The sequence below is a fragment of the Microplitis mediator genome, chromosome 5 (genome assembly GCF_029852145.1).
Source record: "Microplitis mediator isolate UGA2020A chromosome 5, iyMicMedi2.1, whole genome shotgun sequence".
Lineage (NCBI taxonomy): Eukaryota > Metazoa > Arthropoda > Insecta > Hymenoptera > Braconidae > Microplitis > Microplitis mediator.
The window spans coordinates 23,541,001-23,564,004 of NC_079973.1; the positions used below are offsets into that span (position 1 = coordinate 23,541,001).

Here is a 23,004-nt window from a genome sequence, read left to right on the forward strand (position 1 = left end):
AGAGAAAGCTCTAGGTGATTTAACCAACAATAAATTCAATTCACTCGAACAAGCAATTATCCGCAACGTCTACTTAATAAAAAATTTATGTAAAAGAAATTACTTTTACAAAAAAAAAAAAGTGTTTGATCTCGATTTAATCGATTTCAATTTACAATTTAAATCCCTTACTGAAACTTTTTATTTTTATTTCACTTCGAAAAAGAGAACGTCTTCTATTAAGAGATCGATGAAAAATCAAACTCATTGATATTAATTACAAGATCTCGAATATTTTTTAATGAAAATGAATAAACTTGTAATTTAAACATTAAATATTCTTTTGTAATTTGACTTTCATTTAAAATAAGATATTATAAGTTTTATAAGAGAATCTTTTTTAATGAAAAGACATTACATCAAGTCAAGAAGGTTGCTCTTGCAGGATAAAATGAAAATGAGAAAAGTAAACTGACAAGTGAAAGATAAATTTCTGTCAGTAATATATTATTCTTTTTAAATTCAAAAGACTAATACTTTTATTTATAATTATTATTAACGGTCTTTTTTTACAACATTTTTTCTATAATAAGATGATTATTAATAATGATTTATTACTAACCTTCATTTAAATTTAAGATTCGTCCAAAACTCACTTTCTACTTAACTTAAGAAAACTCCAATTTGGAATAACCTCAACCACAAAACTAAAGTAAGAGACCCAGTACTCGATCAGGAAACTAGTGCCCGACCTCTCATGTATTTGTATATGTATATTTACTAAATATAGATATACAAATACTTGAAGTGATCGAGTACTGGTTCTTTAATCAAGTATTAGATCTTTCGCCTTACAGTCATCAATGCTGACTGAACTACAAATCTACCCACGGACCTTAATATTCACATAAAAAACATCCATGGGACGTAACATCCACGACAAATTTAATATGATACGTATATTTGGCCCTTTTTTCCGAAATTTCGTGTGATAAATAGTCCTGTCACCGTTAGTACTGTTTACTCTCTTAAAATGAATCAGCCAAAAGTGCTGCAAATCAGTGAACATTTACTGAGAATCAGTCCAAAGACTGATTGAATTAGTGATATACTTGGAACTATTGATGCAGTGAATATTCACTGATTGGAATACTTTTCACTGATTCATTTTAAAAGAGTATGTAGTACCCTTTACTACAAATTGGAGTATGTGCTACTACAATATTGTGGTTGGAAGAACTACATTTTTCTTTCAAGATTAAATTTCCACAGCCGTAAATTTTGCTATTACATTTTCGAGCGAAATAATGTACCTTCCGAAAAATGAAAAATCCAGGGATACTGCGAAAAAATAATTACAAAAATTACGATTTAACAAAAATTTTAGGGTACCCTATTTCGCTCAGCCCTACGTAGTAAGAATCTGACATTTAACAGTGAAAATTAATTAAATGCTTTGTAAACAATCACTCGATCCATACGTTTGTTAAAATGTCTTAGTTGCACAGATCAATAACCTCAATTGAACCGAGTTACCACAAAAGCAGACGTTGCAGACAGATTAATGTTCCTGGCGAGTACAAAGGAGTTCCGAGGAATAATAGCCGAGGATTTAGTTGGCTTATATACCAAAGATCCAGAGTCCAGTTAGTGAAAATAAAAGTTTATTAAGCTCAAGAGTTGGGTTCATCCTTAAAAAAAAATACATATCCACAGAAGGGGTTTAAAAAAATATTTACATTGCTATTTATAAATTTAAATGCTGAAGAAAAGGTATGGAAATTTTTTTCTAACCCTTGACAGAAATTTCAACGCCGCAAAAATAGTCTCTCGAGTAATATTTACTAAAGAAATATGTCTTCTTTTACCATTTTAAAATCCACTGAGATTTTAACCTAGTGTCTGTCTATTTATTTATTTTCCCTCTTCTTTATTCTTTCTTTCATGCCACAAAGACAATACATCACTTGTACACTTACCAATACAACTACCTTGGTACTTTTCACACTTTCGTAGTTACGTAAATAACCAGACGGGAAAACGGATTTTTGTTTCACTGTGAATACACTAGTAGTGAGAAAAAAGTATGAAGAATAAACATTAGAAAAAAATAATACTTGAGCTTTTTTTTTCTTTTTTTTTTCAATCCCAACAACAAATGCTAATCAAAAGAAAAAACTTTATAAGTAAGAGGCTTTTAAGAAATTTAAAAAAAAACTTTCAGTAGAATTTAAAATATAAATTGAATTTCTCATATTCAAAGTTCCTTTAGTAATCGACATCTGGTTGTTATTTGAGAAAGGAAAAAAAAAGGCATTTATTGTAAAAGTATGTGTAAATAAAATTTATATGGATAACTAAATTATCTTGATAAAAAACGAACATAATGATGTGTACATTTGCGATACAATCTAACAAAACAAAAGTCTCGTTCAAGAGGCTCTATTTCTTTTTGTTTGTTTCAAGAAGTCACGATAATGGGGAATCAAGTGGATGATTGGAAAAAACAACAGTCAAGTAAAAAAGACAACGAATTTCGAAAAGAAAACAATAGCCACCGACTAGTGGGTCGATACTAATAAAACTAAAATATTTTTGTTTCCTTAAAAAAAATATAAAGTGTTAAGTTTATAAATTAAATTGTAAATTGAAAAATGGATAAAGAAATTATTTTCATACTTGCAAAAATATCATTTGAAACGTTGGAATGAATTTACTTGCTATATATTTTATAAAGCCGGAATAAACCAATTTCCCGTTAATGAGGTGGAAGAGAATGAAATGTAAGAAAATTTAAATGGTTTTTGCTGGTGATGCAGTACTATATTACTATTATTATTATTATTATCATTATTATTATTCTGTATATATAAGAGCGGCATCTTAAGAGATATTCTCCAATGGTGTGACCCTTGTCAGAGTTAATGATCCGACGAGTTATAAGTGAGAAATGCAACAAGAAAATTTTAAATAAATCTCTTTTTGTGTTCATGTGATTATAGACGGTGTTGAAGATATGAAGTTTAATGAAAATACAACATTGTCATATAAAACTATAAAAAAACAGGAGATCAGGAAAAAATCGCCAACTGGAAATTTATCATTCAATATCTAACACTTTGAGAAACAAAATTTGATCGCTTAACACTTTGAAATGACCATTTTACCTCAATCTCTTCTGATATCTAATTGAATACGTGCGCATGTATTGAAAAAATGAAAATAGTTATTTCGAAAATTTCGTAAAAGAAATATTTTTCAATCAGAATTAAAATTTATATAATTATTTTTAAATGAATATTTCTTTTTACAAAAAAAATCTACATAACATCTATTTTTTTATTTTCTTGCAACGCAAAAAAAAATTAATTCCCTCGTGTTTTTCTGAAGTCTTACACACTTGTTATATACTTCAGTAATGCCTGTGGCTAGCCACATTTTCTTTTGCCAAATGAACTAGTTTAGTCAAAGAAATTTTCTAAAGGGAAACTCTCAGTAGGGAAATGTATTTCTCAACGGAAAAAGGACACGTTTCCATTTTATCTTAGTTTGAATTCATACCAGACACGTTTTTCCGTAATAAAAAGGAAAGAAGGGATTAGAAATATACATATATAGATATTACGAAATTATACTGCCAGATCCTCTTTCAACTTGGATATTTAACTGTCGAAACTTTTTCTAAGCGAACAATTACTGAGTTATATATTTTTTGATATGTTTTCATGTTCCGAATATCAATAATTGATGGAATATTTGATTCAGTATTAAAAATATGGGAGACAAGTTTTCGAACAAATATATTTTTTTTTTGATTAGCATATTTAAATAACAGTGGCAATATTAGCGTTTGAATAAACAAAAAATGATGAACAGATGTTTGAATGCCGAAATGCCTGCATATGTACACGTACATGTTTATAAATAAATGAGAAAAGGCAAATAAAATAAAATAAATTGAAATGAAATGAAAATAAAAATAAAAACAAATAAAACAAGGTTGTCATATCTCACATATACACGTGTACAATAAAATTGTTCAGTTGTGCCTGATAGAGAATGAATTGACGCGTAAATACGGTATGCACAGGATTCACGTACGAGCGAATTCGTTGGAAAAGTGGGAAATAAAGTGAGTGAAATGCTGAGTCCGCAATAGAAGAATGCAACACTGAGCACTTTGTTGCTTAGAGAGGCACGTTTCACACACACAACAACTGGACTCTACAACATTTAATTTATTTCCAGTTCACTCGTGAGAATACTGCGCCATTTCGGCAGCAAACCACCTGCTTGTGAAATAGAGATGAAACGAACTAAATTTCGTCAATGCATTCCATTTAATTTTATTTTATTTTATGCATCCACATATATATATATATATATATATATATATATATATATATATATATATATCCACATCTATACATCTCGACATATAGATATAAAACTCAAATTGACTGAACATTTGCAACTTCCGATTGGGATTATTCATTCAACCAGTCCGAACGTTTTGTACATTCATTGTCTCCTATTAGACTTTCTGGCTCTCATCAGTGCACATTCAATAATAGTTAATAAAATAAAATGGAACCCGTCTTCGTTAATCCGAATTTCGGTAACGAAATAAAAGACGTTATCAACTTACATAATCGGTTTCCGTTTAATATACCCAAGAGATAGTAATTTTGATCTAATGAGATCAATTTGAATGAAAATTTTTCATTTTTACTATTTTTTAGTTTTTATCCCCGTAGATCTACATAAGAAAATAAAAAAAAAATTTGTCTCAATATCCACTCAATTACATATTTTTTTCATTACTTGCATTCAGTTTATCAGAATTCACAGTAGTGGAAATTTAAAATTCTCTATTCTATCAGTACGTTTCAGTTGATTTTAAACTTTTCAAAAAAATATTTTCGTTTGACAGCATCAAAAATTGAAAACATGACATTTGATATTTCAAAGTAAATCAAATAATCGAAATTTAGGATGTGAAATTAAAATTTCCGTTTTAATTAAAAATATATTTTTAATTAAATATTGACGTTTTTGTTCATAAAATTATAAATTAGCACTTTTGAACTGTAAATAAATTAATTATGCCTTTTGACAATACTAATAAATACATAGACTATGCCATTGACATAGCTAGTGGTTTATTGTCGCGAGCTTAAAATTAAGTAATAAAATATTAGACAACAATGTAACAATATGACTGCCAGTTTAATAATTTATTTGAGCATTATACCATCTATTATCATTGATATGTCAATAATTTTGACAAATTCATGATGGAAACACAAAACGCTGCTGAATTTGTATGACAGTCACTACAAAATATATATATATATATAAATGTCCCAAAGCGAGTTAGATTTATCAACCCACATTATCAGCTGGATAAATGATCGTACGTTTTACAACGATCCATTCGGCTGCCGTGAGCACCAGCAGAGCTAATGCGGGTATCACAAAACCCTACGGGGATCAAGTGAACGGATACGCTTAAAAAAAACTTTCAAATGGTTTCTTTCTTTTGATATATACACCAATATTAAATTATAATCTCTTATAAAATCTATAAACCATTTTCTTTTCGGCAACTTTTTTGTTTTATTTCCTAAATGAATTATTTATTTTCCAGCTGCTTTTATTATTATTATTAGTAGAATTACTCATATATAATAGCAAAGAAAAAAATGAAAGCATGAGAAAATAAATAAATTTATATGTATATGCGGATGTATATATAAATGGCAGTAATATTCTGCAGCAGAGCGCAGATTATCTGATTGGTCCAGCATATGACGTACCTTCCGCACCAAGAGCAACTAACTTCCTAAAACTATAGTTATAATAGGTATAATTGCATTTAGTAAAGCCTCTATAACCCACAATTCCACTTTGCGAGATGTTATACGATTTCTCTAGTCTCCATCCGTTGGGAGAAACCAGGAAATCTAAAGGACAAAAACGAATTTGACTTTTTAAATCGAATGTCATCTCGTATAATTTTAAAATATTCTCTCATTTTTTCCACCCTTATTTTTTTTCTATTTCAAATAATATGATATAAATTTTTTTTTTTTTTTTCATCAAATTTGTTTTCGTTTCAAGAGAAATAAATTTGTAACTTTTTTTATAAAAAATAGCAAATTGCTTTTCTAAAATTTTTAATTATTTATTCATTTATTTTCAGAAATAAAAAAAAATATGAATATTAATAATTTATTTAAATAATTAATCTTCATGTTGAGAATTTACATTCATAAATTTCTATATCAATTCTCTTTATAGTTTCTCTGCTTTATGCTTTATCCCACATAGACATTGTGATGTTGCGGATTTATCACGTAAATTTAATGACTAAAATTTGAGATTAGACGAATACATTGTGTCTTCTCATGATATTCTCACTCTCAATTCGTCGTCTTGTTTTATACTACATTGTATACATCTACATATACATATATACAATAGTGAGTACAGTACCGCATAACAATGTAGCATTTTCGTATACCTCATTCTCTTGGTCCTTTCGCTACTAAAGTGGATTTGAACAACCGTTGCTTCTCACACAGTTACTCCGAGAAACTCCCGAAGGACGTATTTCGTGAAACTACATCTCATGCCCGCGGGCAGCTCAGCTCTGATAATTTACACCAATACATTCGAACTTTCGAGCCAAAAGCCCAAGTATCCGGGCTACATAACCGCGAAAAATTTAATTCAATATATAAATCGGTAACATTTAACAGTCAACTATTATTCCACATACTTCATATATTAACTAACCAACCAGCAGTTCAATAATTATTATATTCGTAATATTCAAGAGCACTACAACTTGCAAACTTTATTTTGAATTATAATTTAATAATTAATAGCGGGTAGAATTGATACTCAAAATGTCAGTTTATTGAAGTTGACATCAAATCATTAAATTTAGTTTTAAATTATAATTTATTATTTCACAGTAATACAGTGTAAAAAACTATCGAAGTAAATCGAGAGTGAATGCGGAGTGGATGACTGTTTATTTATTTGATGACCTCGGAGTGAAATTTACTCCGAAGGGGAGTATTTTAATATTAAAACTCGGAATTGGAGTGAATGTCGATTGACATAAAATCCAGACCACTCCAAAATCACTCCGCTGAAAAAACAAACTCTTTGTTTACTCTGTATACAGACTGATTTTTTTTTAAACTCCGGAACTCTGAGTAACGGAGGGAATTCGGATATAAAATCGTCATCTCTTTGAATTCACTCCCAATTTTTCTTACAGTGTACTTGCGTAATTTGAGACGGCCGGGGATAATTTAAAAAAATTTTTTGACGCTTTTACCCTCTAGCTTTATATTATGAATTATATTTCCTACTCAATTACACACGTGAATTACCATACTTGTTAAATTTGTATGAAAAAAATTTATTTTTTATATTAAAATAAAAAAACGATATTTTTTCTTTATGTTCCCATTTTTCTCGCCCTCCCAAAGTTAATTTTCTTTAATTTCTATACTAATATTTAAATTCAAAATTTTCCCACTTCAGTTCGCTTGTTCGTACGTATGTTAATACAATAAATCAATATAATCCCTTTGTATTCGCTTTACAATACCCAAAGATAGAATTCTATTGGTCATTGTTATTCAACTCCTTGTCTTTTAATTATAATATTACGAGGACGTCTTGTATCTTTGTGTCAGTCTGTCAAGCACAAGTAAGGGTACACGTAAATGTAATTGAAATTCTTTATAATTATACCTAACTTGTCTGATGACAACTGAAAAGCTCAATGAAATGTTCGCTGTCAGAAGTTTGAATAAATAAAATTTAAAAATTCTTATCTTTTCTAAATAAAAAAAATTTTTTTAAAATAAATAATTACTGTTCGATTTCGATTAAATTTCTTATGCAAAATAAAAATAAATTACACAATCGTAATAAAAAATTACGGGTAAAAAAAAATCTAAGCCGTAAAGAATTTAAAGAACATCGATCTTCTCACTTTTTTATCCAATAAACCGAAAAAAAAACTAGTACTAAAAATTCATGTAAAACAAATCGGTTTTCCCGACCATTATCTAGTTTTCTACTACAACGTGACGGTTGATCTTCAATACCTTATTATGCTAAGCACCGAAAAAGCTCTCGACTTAAAAAAAAACTTGACTCTGTTGTTGTTGTTAACTGGCTATTTGTAAAAGTTTTAAAATAACCCAAGATATTATATTTTGCTCCGGTTCACCATCATCATAAAAAAAAGCCTCCGTAAATTACTTATTATATCTTATACCACAAAAAGCTTCATAATCTATTTCCTATATTAACTACTGTATCAAAAAAAGTTAATCTACGTAATATTATTTACGTTATTATATCTAATAAAATCACATTAACGTGCTAATTTGATATAAGCTTAATAGCAATACAAGACTCAACGGATTGCTTAATGGCAAGTGCGATTAACTAACTGCTAGTCTACTAAGAAACCTCTTCTCAACCGTCTCTTGATTAAACGAAAACCCAGTTAACAATTATTTTCTCAGCAAGCGCTTATCATTAAACTTAATGATCTGCAGTCAGCAGTTAAATAAAACAGATTAATAATTAAAGTCATTTGGTCAGACAGAAACATTTGTTAACAAATATATATATTTATATATAAATTTAGCGACGAACTTATACACTGTAAAAAATTAGCGGAGTTAATGCGGATTTAATTCAGAGTGAATGTGGAGTGGATAATTTTTTATTTATTTAGCCCCCGGGGTGAACTTAACTCCGGAGAGGAATAAATTTTAACATTGAAACTCGGGGTCGGAGTGAATGCGGATTGAAATAAAATTCATATCCCTTTCGAATTCACTCCTGATTTTTTACAGTCTAAGATTTAGCCTTAAAAAGGATAAGATTTGAACAATTACTACCAAAGTCGCCAAGTACCAAATGAGCAAGATTATGTACAAACGATAACATTTACAATTAAATGATCCGTGTACAAATGAGTGAGTTTAAAGAGGAGGGATCGAAAACTAGATTTATAGGGTGAGAGTTGTTTCGTCTAAGTATACGACAGCTGAGACTTTTCAGTTAAATGTGTCCATCGTATACCTTTTTTTTTTTTTAAAGAAGTTTACTTGCATATGAAAAAGTACAGATTTATTACAATAATTTATAATTTTGAACCGCAAACTAAACCCAAAAACGAGCCAAACATTTTATAGTAATTTATTTATCCAATATTGACATTTGGTCATTACGATTAATTCTATTTTATAGGGTAAAAGTACCATTTGTGGCCACTGCTCCATTTTTGGACATTTAATACTTTATTTTAAATAATGAAACCGTATTAAAAAAAAATTTCATTGCAATAGTGTGATAAAAATATCTTGAAACACATTTAAAAAAATTAATTATGTTGTTGCGTATTTTAAAAATTATTTTATTCAAAATTTCTAAGTGGCCCTAAAGCGGCCAAAAACGGTACTTCTACTCTATATTTTTGTTTCCTAAATTAAGGTATAATACTTGATGAAAAAGTATAACATGCCTAGTCTCGATAAGATCATCTAGTAATGTAGACAAACTTTTTAAAAACCACCCGGGTAAAAAAGTTGCGGTATTCCGCAGGTGATCCGCTGAATATCATGTGGAAGTCATATTTTGACACAAATATGAATTCCGGATGAATTTCTGATGAATACACAAAGATAATATAGAAATATAGTTCTAGTGATAGATTGTATGAAAAATACTATTACAAAAAAAATTTTTTTTTCTTGCGGGGAAATCGGGAGTTTTTTTTTAGCGAACATTTCACGAAATTTTTTTTGTGTATTGACCTAAAAGAGCTTTAATTGATAAATTTTTCAAATTCATTTTCGTTTAGAAAAAAAAAAAATTTTCTGTAGAAAATTTTTTTTAGGTGGTCCATTATGCCCCAGATATCGCAGATCAGCTTAAAATATCTTTAAAATATCAGAGATAACATGATTTGACCGAAAATGAAAAAAAAAAAAATTTAACTAAATTTTTGAGGGGGACCTTCATACCCCAGGTTCCCCTATTACTTCGTTACTGCTAATTTAAAAAAAAAATATCTCTCATTTTACGTGTCAACTTATAATAAAATCATTTCAATCTATTACTAACTTTCTTTCCATATTATCTTTTGATATTCATCCGAAAATCATGTGAAATTCATATTTGTGTCAAAATATGACTTCCACATGATATTCAGCTGATCACCTGCGGATTACCGGCGGAATTCCGCAACTTTTTTACACGGACACTGATTTTGATTACAGTTCTCTCGACCATCGTATACCCTACCTAAGACGCCGCATTGGGATGTACAACTTGGAAATGTTATATATTGCAACAGGGAAAACGACGAACCGCTGCGAGAAGCACTACTCGTACAATGACATCTTGCGGAGTGGAGCCGAACCTCTATCTATATATACATAAATACAGGGATATTCAAGAAACTATTACTCGTTGTTTATACTTGCTTGTTAATTAAAATCATTAACATTGTTCTATTGTAATAAACTACATGACTTTGATAATTTAATTAAGTTCTTAAAAGTACTTTTACGAAATTCTATATTGTACAACTTCGGTCTCTGTACTTAAAAATCAAGTTTCGCATAGCATAGACCCGGACTACTTACTTGTGTATGCTGTACACGGTGAAGTGAAACTCTACACTATTCTCAGAGATACTTACGCGTGATTCCAACTAAAGTTTGACATTTATAGATCGTTTCACTGCTTTCGTAGTTTTAAGATTCATTTTTATGTTTTAAAATATTTTTTTTTAATTTTTTCCTCTAACATCTCTTCAGCTTAAACTTTTTCTACTTCTTTATATTTTTTTTGTTCTTTATATTTCCAGTTAAAGCCAAAGTAAAAAGACAAGAGTGATAAAGAAAAATTTCAATAGACATCTCGACTTATGTACAGAGGAATAAAAAATAAAAATAATATCATCAGATGAAAAATAATAATGTAGACTAGAAAGTTTTATATCTCGACTGATTACTTTCAAAATTGATATTGATATGTATATTTTATAAGATCATTTTTTTCTCTCATTTTTTTAAAAAATATAATTCAACAAACACATGAGTGTAAGCATATTTTTTAACCTCCCCTATTTTATGGGTTACAATTTTTTACTTCTCATTTCAGTTCACCCTCTTGTGTAATTTTTGGGGCTCTTCTTTGAGCGAGACGCACCTTACTCTATTTACCCCACATACTTTGTTCACTTTTTCCCCGTCCTTCGTCATTCTTATAGTCATGTTCATGACAAGCCAGTATTGTTCGGGTAAACTTTTACTGCAGTTTATGCTGACACTTATTTCCTCACAGTTTTCCATACTTTTATATTTATTTTAACCTTTTGTATTTTATTTATTTTTTTCATTTTTACTTGAACTTTTATTTTCATTCTAAACTTTTACTCTTTGATATTAGATAAAACACAAAATGCGTAGAAACTCGGCACTCAGATACGATAAAAACTTTTCTCTGATACATTAATATTTAATTTAACTTTACAATAATATTTAAATATTATTATTATTATTATCGGTTTTAAAGCTCATATCTTATTATAAATAATTCACGATCCATAAAAGCTCAAATAATTTTTCCCGAAAAATTATTTAATATTTACAATCCACAAACACCGGAATCCATTAACGTTAATAACTAATCAGTTAAATAGCGGTCTTTGAGACTAAATTTTCCTATTTCTCTAGATAACTATTTCATATTAAAATATTGTCAGCATTGCATTATATATCAAAGATGGAAAAAAATCAATTATTTAATGCAAAATAAAATTTTCGCTAGAAAAAAAAACTGATAAAAATTTCACCAACTACTGAAGAGTATAAACGAACAATAAAATATAGAACAACTATTTATTGTATTAGAAAACAATACGAGCAATAAAATTTAGTGTCCATAAACACAAGTGTATTTTTAAAAAAATATATTTTTAAAACTAAACAAAGGAAAAATTTCACAATACAGAGAACTTTAAATAAAAGATAAATAAGTGCAAACAAAAGTTTGGAAAGAATACTCGGGAAATTCTGTTTTATAAAAAATTTCGCTGGTGTGAGCAGTAACTTTTAAATTTAATAACTTTATCATTCTGATGTGTAAAAATAAATAAATAAATGAGTATGCGTAAAAAAACAGGCATTATATACACTGTAAAAAATCGGGAGTGAATCCGGATTTAATTTCAATCCGAATTTACTCCACCACTCGGAGTTCCGGAGTTTTAAAAAAAAGAGTTTTTTTTAAGTGAATTTCGGAGTGACGCGGATTTTATTTCACTCCCAATTCACTCCGGTCCGGAGTTTTAACATTTAAATGAATTTATATTAAACTGTTAAACAGTGTGCGCGTGCGAGTGTGTGTGTGTGTGCGTGCGAGTTCAAGTGTTTGTGCGTATGTGTGTCCGTTTCAGCTGATCAGTAATGTAATACGCGAGTTTTTACTTCGATTTTATTTAGTGGAGTTATTTTTTATTAATAATATTTTAAAAACTCCTCTCCGGAGTGAATTTCACTCCGAGAGAAGTAAATAATAAAAAATTCATTCACTCCGGATTTAATCCGCATTCACTCCGCGAATTTTTTACCGCGTAATAATTGAATACCCAGTAAATATAAAACATGAAATATTTAAAAATATAAATACACAGATGCTTAACGTTAATAAATAGAGCACAGCTGGAAGCTTAATAAAAATAAATAAAAAATAGTGTTATCAAGTTAAACGATCCAGTCAACCGAGGAAAATTGACGTAATTAGCATTATTAAATACGCTTCACGTCACTTTTAATTTTTTGGCTGTACTTTAATTTATAATTTTTTTTCTATCTATCTATACACTGACTCGAGCTGTATGTCCTCTTAATTTTCTCTCTTCCTATCTAGCTATTCTACTTTGCCGTATATTTATGCTCCTCTATCATAGACGGAGCTTTCGACGACTTACTAGCAACGTACCGTGTCTTTTAGACTGAATTTTCGTCCGCCGTAGCCGTGCACACTAAAGTGTCGAATGACAAAACTCGGAGACCTAACGAGACCAAAAAAATAAAAAAAAGTGACACAAGTAATATAATATGGAGGGAAATACAGGAAATCTGATCTATTAATTTCGCATGCTTTTATTGTGTCACTATCTCTCATGTGTGCTTTGTATATTTAATAGTGTGCCAAGTTCTATGAACACATGTCACACTTTGTAGCTATATATTATTTCATCATGACCGTTAAATGTGTAAGGGTATAAGGATCCATTAAATTGTGTGGTGACTACATGGTACACCACAACCACGACATATCTCTTTGTAACCTTTTTTTCGTTACTTTCAGCAGGACAATATTACTTTTTATCTTTTTTTTTTATCTTAGGCAAAGGTAGATTGATATAGACATGCAAGATGCGAAAAAAAATAACAATAATAAAAATACGATTCGTATTTTATTATTAAAATTTCAAAAGATCAAAGACTAAAAAAAAACTTTGTTTATTTGTTTAGTTTTTCATAAATTTTATTTGTATACGAAGAAGTAAAAGCAGAAACAAGAAGAGAGAATGACGGGGTGTTCACAGGAGCTAATCCGGGTCAGAATATAAGAGGATTATATGGAAAACGTTTCGATTGCGGTTCTCACCCTGGTCCCATGTGAAAATTACTACGGGGCAATATATATTTCTTCCTTTATGGCTCTCTTTCGGTTGTTCTTTCCCAGTCTCTATCTCTTTCCAACGGTATTCTCGGGTACATTCACCGCAGTTTTAGACCGCACACACATTCCACGACAGACGCCATCTTCCGCGGCACTCTACACACTTTATATTGCGAAAAACTGATCGAAATGGCGCTATATATAATTTTTATTTTTTTATTATTATTATTTATTTTTGTTAACGTGCCAAATTGCTACCAACCTGGTCGTACACTATTTTTAACTTTTTTCTCCGCAATATTTTATATCCTATACATATCTATTTTTTTTTTTTTAAAGTCTTAATCCTTTTTTTTTATACCATGTTAATCTCGTCATTTATTCGAAGTGAAATTATAAAACGTGAGGTAAAATTCAGATGTAAAAGCTTTTTCAATTATGAAAATATAATAATTAAGAACACGAATTTTATTATTTATTTGTTAATGAAACCAACATTATATATTTAAAACTACAAGTTTACTTTATTCGGGATACTTATCCTTTAAAACATCTTCTGTTTAAAGCTAAATAATGAGATGTTAAATTAGCACCGTACTTTTCAACTATTCGCGGTTGTATTTCATGAATAGACAATGGGATATTTATTCATTATCTCATGAATTCTCATTATGATATTCTTATTTAATTTTTTCAACACACCTCCTTTTGTATTTTACCGAGGATTTTAAATTTTAAATAAAAACAAAAAATTTTACATACTCGTTAAGCTTTTTAAATAAAAAAAAAATTAGTTGTAGACGAAACATTAACGGAATTTATAATAATGATAAAATAACATACGTCTGTATACTTATATACTCAAAATTTAGTGTATTAACCTCAACATACTAACAAAACTGTCCACTTTCTCTTACAATGCCATCTATGGTTCAAGTAATAATTTCATTTAAAATGGAACCTTTGAACCATAAGCTTTTTGTTATTACAACTCAAGCAAATTATATTTCCTAAATTATTATTATGTTTTATATTTCTTTGTGTTTAATCAAACGAGCAATAGGAGTGATACTTCGAAAAAACTGTAAAAGGAGCAGATGAACAGGTTTAAGTAAATTTACTACTAACGTATAAATATTTTTGAATAAATATATGATGGCATTTAGTCAACATTTTTCAACCATTATGTACATGTACGTTTATATAGAAGGGAACCCGGTGAAATTTAGATGCTAAAAAAAAAGTTTTTAAACCTGACTATGGGAAATCATCTACTTTTTATTTCTATTCAAAGAAAATGAGACAAATTTTCAATCGCGCTAAAAAAAAATTTTGTTTCGGGTAAAGTAGTCAATAAAATAAAAAATTTGAGATAATTCAAGAGTCGAACAAAACTAAGGTGCTTAAGATAACGTGAGATATTTTTCAAAATAATATACTCTGGATTTTTAGAAGCAAAGGGTATTCCCAAAAAAAAATTATTTTTTTCATAATCTTTATAAAATTTAATTAGTATGGTAATTTGAAAATTTTGGCAAAAATATTTTGCAGAAATCATTTTAAAAAAATTCAAACAGCTTAAAAATAATTGTACAGGTCATAAATTATAATATCAAGCCGTTCTAAAAAGAATTTTCAAAAAAAAATTTTGCACACCCTATTTTTCCCGCCTTATATATGTATAAATATATATATATATATATTGTCCGATATTTTTCGGGGTCACTGCAGTAAAATATAGTGTGCACTTTAATATGTGAGTAACATATTTTATCTTGACAGAAATCGTACGTTAAAATTTAAAACGCTACATTTAAAACCATTTTCTTAAAAATTATGAATCAATAATAAAAATATGTCATATATGTCGATAAAACAATAATAATCGTATAAAATAGCTATAAATTGAAATTTATTACCACGAATATATTTAACATGTCTCTTCATAAATATATCATTATCCACAATGAGAAATATAAAGTTGTATCAGTGGTTGTATTAATAAAAATTAAAACTCAGCAAACGTCTTTTAAAACGTTGATAATATTTAGTAACTCTCTTTGCTGTGATTATCTACTCCTGTATCATCTTTCAACGGGCTTTAAACTATTTCCCCAATTCACAAACTTTAGCGAGAGCTATAACTTTTAATTAATTAGAATCGTAAATAATGGCCAGACTTTTATTCTGTAGAAGTGGAAAGAAAAAAGTTTTTAAAAAACTATCGGGCATAATTTTTTAAGTAAGAAACAAATAAACAGCATTTGGAAATGAAAAAATTAATGAATAAAAGTTAACAGAGATAAACAAGTTGTTTAGGTCCATGGATATCGACCAAGTGTATTAAAGTTGAATATTTAGAGTTGTAAGATAACCTCCACGAGTTGTTTACACACTTACAAAGTATCAAATGATAGGAAACATAAACTCAGCGTGGAAATATCTTAAGGTAACGGAAACTTTTCTGATATTGTTTGGACAACGATAAATGTGATATTTCAAGTTTACTTTAAAATTTTATTTTTTTCTATACTATCTTTTTTTTTTGCTAATATATCCCATTATATTATGTACCTGAAGATCGGAACGTTTTTCGCGCAACGAAAATGAAAACTTTATGTAATTTGATTGCTAAAGGGGTAGGGGGTAGCCTGCAATTTTTGGCTATACTAGCGCGTATGCGAAACATTTCAAAAATTTAAATCTAGTAGATTTTTTAAATTTCATTATGTTTTATTATTTTCTCTATGCAAAAAACGTTCCGATCTTCAGGTACATATTATATTAATATACTAGTTCATTGAACAATGAATGCATGTAAATAATACATAATCCAACTTTTAATATTATTTGTTTCATCAAAAATATTCAATTAATTCAGCCTTTTATTAACACGAGTAATTCATGTAGAAAAATTTTTAATTAATATATAAATAAATTTATATACGGGTGAATTTTTTTTCGATATTCGAAATGAGTTATATGCGTTAAAATTTTTACGTTTAATGTAATAACAAAAATGTCAGTATTTTAATTAAAATAATTCAATTTTGTATTTTATGAATGTTACATAAATTTATAAAGGGCTAGTTATTTCGTTCGTTAAATAAATCAATTAGCTATTAATTAACGAAAAACAGCGGAATGACAGTCAGCTTTGCAAGTACCATTGGACATCACGTGAATGATATTTTTTTATTATACAAGAATCCAACAAACGATTCGGAATTCAACGATACCCAATTTGATGGTAAAAAAAAGCCCAAATATACGTTGGAGGGGAGTCCAAATAGTCCTGATTGGCCAAAGTTGCTCGAGTTAAAAATATGAAAATTTCATTAAAAAAATGAACTCTATTTATATTCAAATTTGAATTTGAATTTGAATTGCTTGATCGAAAATTTTTTTTTCCAAGCTATATTTAATAACATCTATTTCATTGTTTTATTTCATTATATTTTGGAATCAATACCTCCAACACTTTATAAAGATGAACAAAAACAAAAAAAAAAAAAAAATGAAAAACAGTTGATACCACGTAAATTTTTTAACGCGTGAACAGACAACGATTCTGAATTTTTGGTTCCAGTTTTAACTCGACAAAAAGTAAAATAAAAATAGTAATATAATGAAAAAAGTTACCGAATGTAGAAAATATAAAGCGTATTGGTCAATATCCAAGTGTTGAAAATTGCATTCGCACGAATGCTCGGTCCATTTATGAAAATCGTTAAAATCATCGTGAGAGGAATATAACATTTTTTTACATACATTTCTCGCGTTATTCAACAAAAAATAATAATAATAAAAGTTATTTGCATATCAATTAAAATTCAAAAATATATTTTTGATTTTAAAATATGAATTTTCAATAATTAAGTTTGCATATATTCATTGCACAGTATTTCATTATTATCAACTGTAAAATATTATTTCATCCACTTAAATATAATTCAAATAAAAAATATAAAATAACTTGAATGAAAATGCTTTTTACCATTACCGATAAAATTACAAATGGAATAACTTAAAGGCGCCGAATATAATCGTATTGAAGCTGCTCAGAAGAAAGTAAGAAATAAAGAAAGAAAGAAAGTAACTTAAGTATTGCACTCGACCATGCAGCTTTTTTTTATTTCATATATTTTTTTTTTATTATTATTATTCTCCATTTTATTTAATTCTTTTCACTCTACTCTGCAACCTCTCTCCTTCCGTCATCTTCAATCGATTGAAAAGCTAAATGCATTTCCGATCTCAACTATTGTCTTTTACTGTTATAGATAAAATAAAAGAAAAATAAAAAAAACATTTATTTAAAAAAATACACGGCTCTATAACTCTTTACTCATCGAATTTTCTTGAACGACTTCACTCAATACAATAAAGTTTGAGTGAAACCAAAATAAATAAGAATAATTTCGTCCGTCGAAAAATTGACTAAAAAAAAAAAATCGATTAATTAAGTCGCTCGTTAATGAAGAAAAAGTGTGTGATTGGAATCAAATGCAATACAATTGTCAGCGATATCAAAGGATGATAGTTAACGCATGTAAACTCGTTAGTCTATCTTTGCCAGCGTAAATATACGTATGAACATCGAGCTCAAACAATTTTACTGTACAGTAATGGCAGTAGTGTAAAGTTAACACGATGAAACTAGGTGAGCGTGAAAAGGTGATAGGGAGAAAACATTGTGAAGTGTATAGTAGAATTGTAACAGAGTTGAAATAAAAAGAGTGAGGATTTTTTAACATAGTAAAAAATCGAGCTTTGCTTTTAACCCATCGATGTTTAAACTGATACCGCGCCTCACAAGTACTACAACATCATTCTTTCTCTTTTTCTTTGTTTTTCTCTTTCTGGGACCAATACTACTCTCTACTATCGATAGTGACAAATGCACAGTCCCGAGTGTAATACGTTGGATATCGAACTTTCGTTTTAAAACTCGTCGCGTTCTGTTCGGTACAACGTCACGCACGATAATCCTCAAACATAATTGCTATCCCCTCGTGTACAGTCGTCGCATGTGGAACCCGATACACGTAATTCGTACCAAATATTCCACCCTTTTTTTATTTAACCGCCCATTTGATATTATTGGCATTTTCATTGATCTATTTATATATATATATATATATTAGGGTGGCGCAAAAAAACCGACTATTTTTTTTTTTTCCATCTCGCATGAAAATTTGTTGGTTTACGATGTTTTAAGAAGCCTCTCCACAAATCAGCTCGATAAAAAATTTTTAAGAGGTCGCTCACGAATTTTGAAAATATCAAAAATGATCGAAATTCGGATTTTTATTTAAAAATTTTTTTTTTTCTCGTGGCAGCAATAGTTTATATTTGTAAAATCATGACTATGCTGAAAATTTCAGCCCAAAATATAAATATTTAAACGGCGCTCAAGAATTTTGAATGTTTCCGAGCGCAGTCTCTTGGACGTTTTTGAGCGACCCTTAAATATTAATAATAAAGCTTCTCGATTTTTTCACCATCAATTTGCATGACAATGAATGAAAATATAACCCGAGAAATAGTTATAATAAGTTATTTACATACTTTTTTATTTTTTAATCCAATTTGTAGGTTTTTTCGCTTATTCAAAACTGACCGAATTTCATTGTTTAAGACTGTTCTGTATATTTTTTGGTATGCAAAAGTTATATTTCAGTGAAATGACAACAATTGAGTTATAAAAACTAATTTAAACTATTAGTTACATATTATCAGTTAATATTCGAAATTCTTGAGCGCCGTTTAAATATTTATATTTTGGGCTGAAATTTTCAGCATAGTCATGATTTTACAAATATAAACTATTGCTGCCACGAGAAAAAAAAAAATTTTTAAATAAAAATCTGAATTTCGATCATTTTTGATATTTTCAAAATTCGTGAGCGACCTCTTAAAAATATTTTATCGAGCTGATTTGTGGAGAGGCTTCTTAAAACATCGTAAACCAACAAATTTTCATGCGAGATTGAAAAAAAAAAAATAGTCGGTTTTTTTGCGCCACCCTAATATATATATATATATATATATATATATATATATATATACTTTTGTACTCTGTACTCTGACCTCGGTGGTGGTGCGTATGCTCCCGAAGCGATAAATTTAAAAAGTTACCAAGTCAGGAGATGGAAATTTTTTTATTTCAAACACTTATAATTTTATTCATTTTACTTGCCACTATTAATTATGTTAATTAGATTTTTTTTTAGAAAAATTTATTTAGGAAATTTTTTTAAAGCATTTTCTTTTAATTATTAAATTGAAAATAATAATAAATTCTCATTAAAAATGTAAAATAACTTTTTTTAAATTTAGCTGTAAAATATTTAATCAACAATTTGATTAAATGATCAAATATGTTGGCGCAAAAAAATTAATTTGGTTCACAAAATTTTGAAAATCATAATCCTTGAAATATTTACTGGTATCCGTGATAATTAAAATACATACAAGGTTTAATATTCACACTATTGTAAAAATATGAAAATAATGAAAGTTTTAAAGTAAAAATGAATTTAAAAAAAAATCACTCACCGACTGTCGGCAGAATGTCGGTGCGCGCGAGTCCCACAATAGAAATAATAAGCACGAGGCTCCTGACCACAACGGGCGTCGTTACCGGCGCTCTAAGCTCACCGATCATCGCGGTGATACTGGAAAACAACGCGAGGGTACACGTACGGCATCCCGACTGAGGAAAGCGTTAACAAACAGCAGCCTCTGTGGCTGTTTCGGTTTTTGTAGCGCCGTCGTACTGTTCACTCACCCCGCGCAGACGCTTCGTAATGTTCACCTACTCTACTCTACTCTACTCTGCTGTACTATGCTGTATACTCTCTCTCATTTACCTCTTCTGATTCTCACTTCCAGATTGACCCCTACAAACACACTTATACACACTCACATGCTAGTGGATACACTGACACACATAAATATACCCTCACATATATTTACAAACATACTAAACCCTCTCACTTACCTCATCAATAGCCGTGATTAATTATCACTTCTACAGCTTGATATAAATTCTATATGCTTTCCGAGAGCACGAAACTCACTATGATTTCTCATCACTCTACTCTATGATACTTTACTATTATTTTTTTTTTTCCTTATACAATAAATAATTTTTTTTTTATACTGAGTCACGAGTATCTAATTAACCATCTTATTATTATTATTATTATCTTCTGAATATATATGAAACAAAGAACTAGATAAAATTAATTGGATTACCAGTAGGTAAAAAAAATTTATTGAGAAACTGCCATTTTTTTTATGAGGAAAAAATTTTAAATATAAGATTTAGTATTATTTTTTTCTCATTATTTTCACAATATATATTTTCTGAACTTTAATATGAGAGTAAAAGTGTAAATGGATTAAACTAGATGATAAAGAAAAAAAAAAAAATTACAAGTTTACTTTCATATTGTCATGAAAATTTTTTCCCAAGCAATATGAAAGCTCCATTGCCACTGATGTTGTAAAACTATACTCTTTATAAGAGAACCAACTTTCGCTACCTCTGTATACCTATTTAATTTTCACAGTAAACGATCTATCATACTTTTAATGTCATGTCTCAGAGTAATTTTACTATCGCTTAATTTTTTCTTTTTTTTTCAAACCTCTTAATAATATTTCAACGCTTTCTTTAAATCATTTATTTTTACATTAACTTTTCATTCTTTGTTCATTTCATCTCCATTAATAATAATAATAATAATAATAATAATAATAATAATAATAATAATAATAATACACGGATAGAAATTTATGGTAATAATTATAATATATTATGGGAATGGTTCCCACAATGCATGGTAACCGGTTTTTTTGAAATGTTGATTATAGAAACGGCACCCATATATATTATAGTTATCATTACTATAATATTATAGTAATCGTTGCCATAATATTATGGTAACCGTTACTATAACATTATGGTAACCATTACCTTGAAATTATGGTAACCATTACCATATATATGGTAATGGTTACCATAATGTTATAGTAATGGGTCCTAATATTATGGTAATCATTACCATAATTCTTCCACATGTGATATGAGAACTACTACCATAATGATGGGAATTGTTCCCATACTTACGGGAACTTATCCCAGAAAGTATGGGCCAATATCCCATAATCCCAAGTAATCATTACCATAACAGTATGGGATGATATTTCATAAACGTACTAGGAACGGTTACCATAAATTTCTCTCCGTGTAGTAGATGTTCCCTGTTAAAAAATCAGGAGTGAATTCGGAGTGATTATGAATTTTATTTAAATCCAAATTAACTCCGTCACTCCGATTCGGAGTTTTAATATTAAAATAAACTCCCTTTCGGAATAAATTTCACTCCGAGATCAAATAAATAAATAGCCATCCGCCCCAAATTCATTCTAGATTCACTCCGAATTTAATACACGTTCACTCCGCAAATTTTTTACAGTGTAGTAGCGAATATAACAATAATCAAAAACACAAAGAGAAACAATGAAAGAAAAAAGTGTAAAAAAATATTGAAAATAGTCTCACGTGTGTATCGGATCAAGTGAATAAACTAACTCGGTGGTCAGACACACTCGTGTATCTATACCACTGGGCGCTTTCTACTCGCATGCATATAAATTTTGTGGCTGTCAAAAAGCTAAATAGAAAAAGCAACATTCAATAAAGAATAAAAAAAAATATATGTATTCATATATATAAATATAAATATAAATATAAATAAAATAAAAAATAATAAAATATGATGGAAATGTAGCAATCATCTAAGTGCTGCATCGAATTTATAGATAGATATATAAACTATACGTGAATATGAATCAACAGAAAGATGAGAGAAGAGTTTTGGCACACGATACTAGATCCATTTATCGGAGATTTAGTTTACTCGATCGCCGAACGAATGTGATTAATAAAGCGAGCAAAAAGACAACACAAGACGGAATTATAATCATAATTGTTTGAAAATACATATCACGAGTTCAAAAATCGCGGTAGAAAATGGTGCACACACTTTAGTGCTTAGTGTACCGTATACAGATCTAGAACTTTTTTATTACAATAACATCAAACTTCGTTATGGGTACACAAAAAATATTTTTCCGTGAAATGAGTTGCAGAAAATTAATTTTATCCTTTAACCTATGAAGTAATCAAATGTATCTAGATTTAAAACACTGAAATTTTGCAAATGACTCATCCAGACACTCAAAATAATTTATCAAAAATTTAAA

General features: G+C 28.9%; 1 protein-coding gene and 1 long non-coding RNA gene across 4 annotated transcripts in view; one reads left to right on the top strand and one right to left on the bottom strand.

The window, feature by feature from the left end:
• The window catches only part of LOC130668355 (uncharacterized), a 77,348-nt gene extending 66,764 nt beyond the window's left edge, over positions 1-10,584 (top strand). The window contains exon 3 of the long non-coding RNA XR_008989994.1: positions 10,305-10,584. This is a non-coding gene — a long non-coding RNA (uncharacterized LOC130668355). The remainder of the gene's footprint in view (positions 1-10,304) is intronic.
• LOC130668354 (opioid-binding protein/cell adhesion molecule homolog) overlaps positions 1-20,456 on the bottom strand; it is a 103,508-nt gene extending 83,052 nt beyond the window's left edge. For all 3 annotated transcript variants that reach the window (XM_057470603.1, XM_057470602.1, XM_057470601.1), the window contains exon 1: positions 20,287-20,456. In XM_057470603.1, the coding sequence (XP_057326586.1) occupies positions 20,287-20,395 (109 nt within the window). In that variant the 5' untranslated portion in view covers positions 20,396-20,456. The remainder of the gene's footprint in view (positions 1-20,286) is intronic.
• Between the last annotated feature and the right edge of the window lie 2,548 nt (positions 20,457-23,004).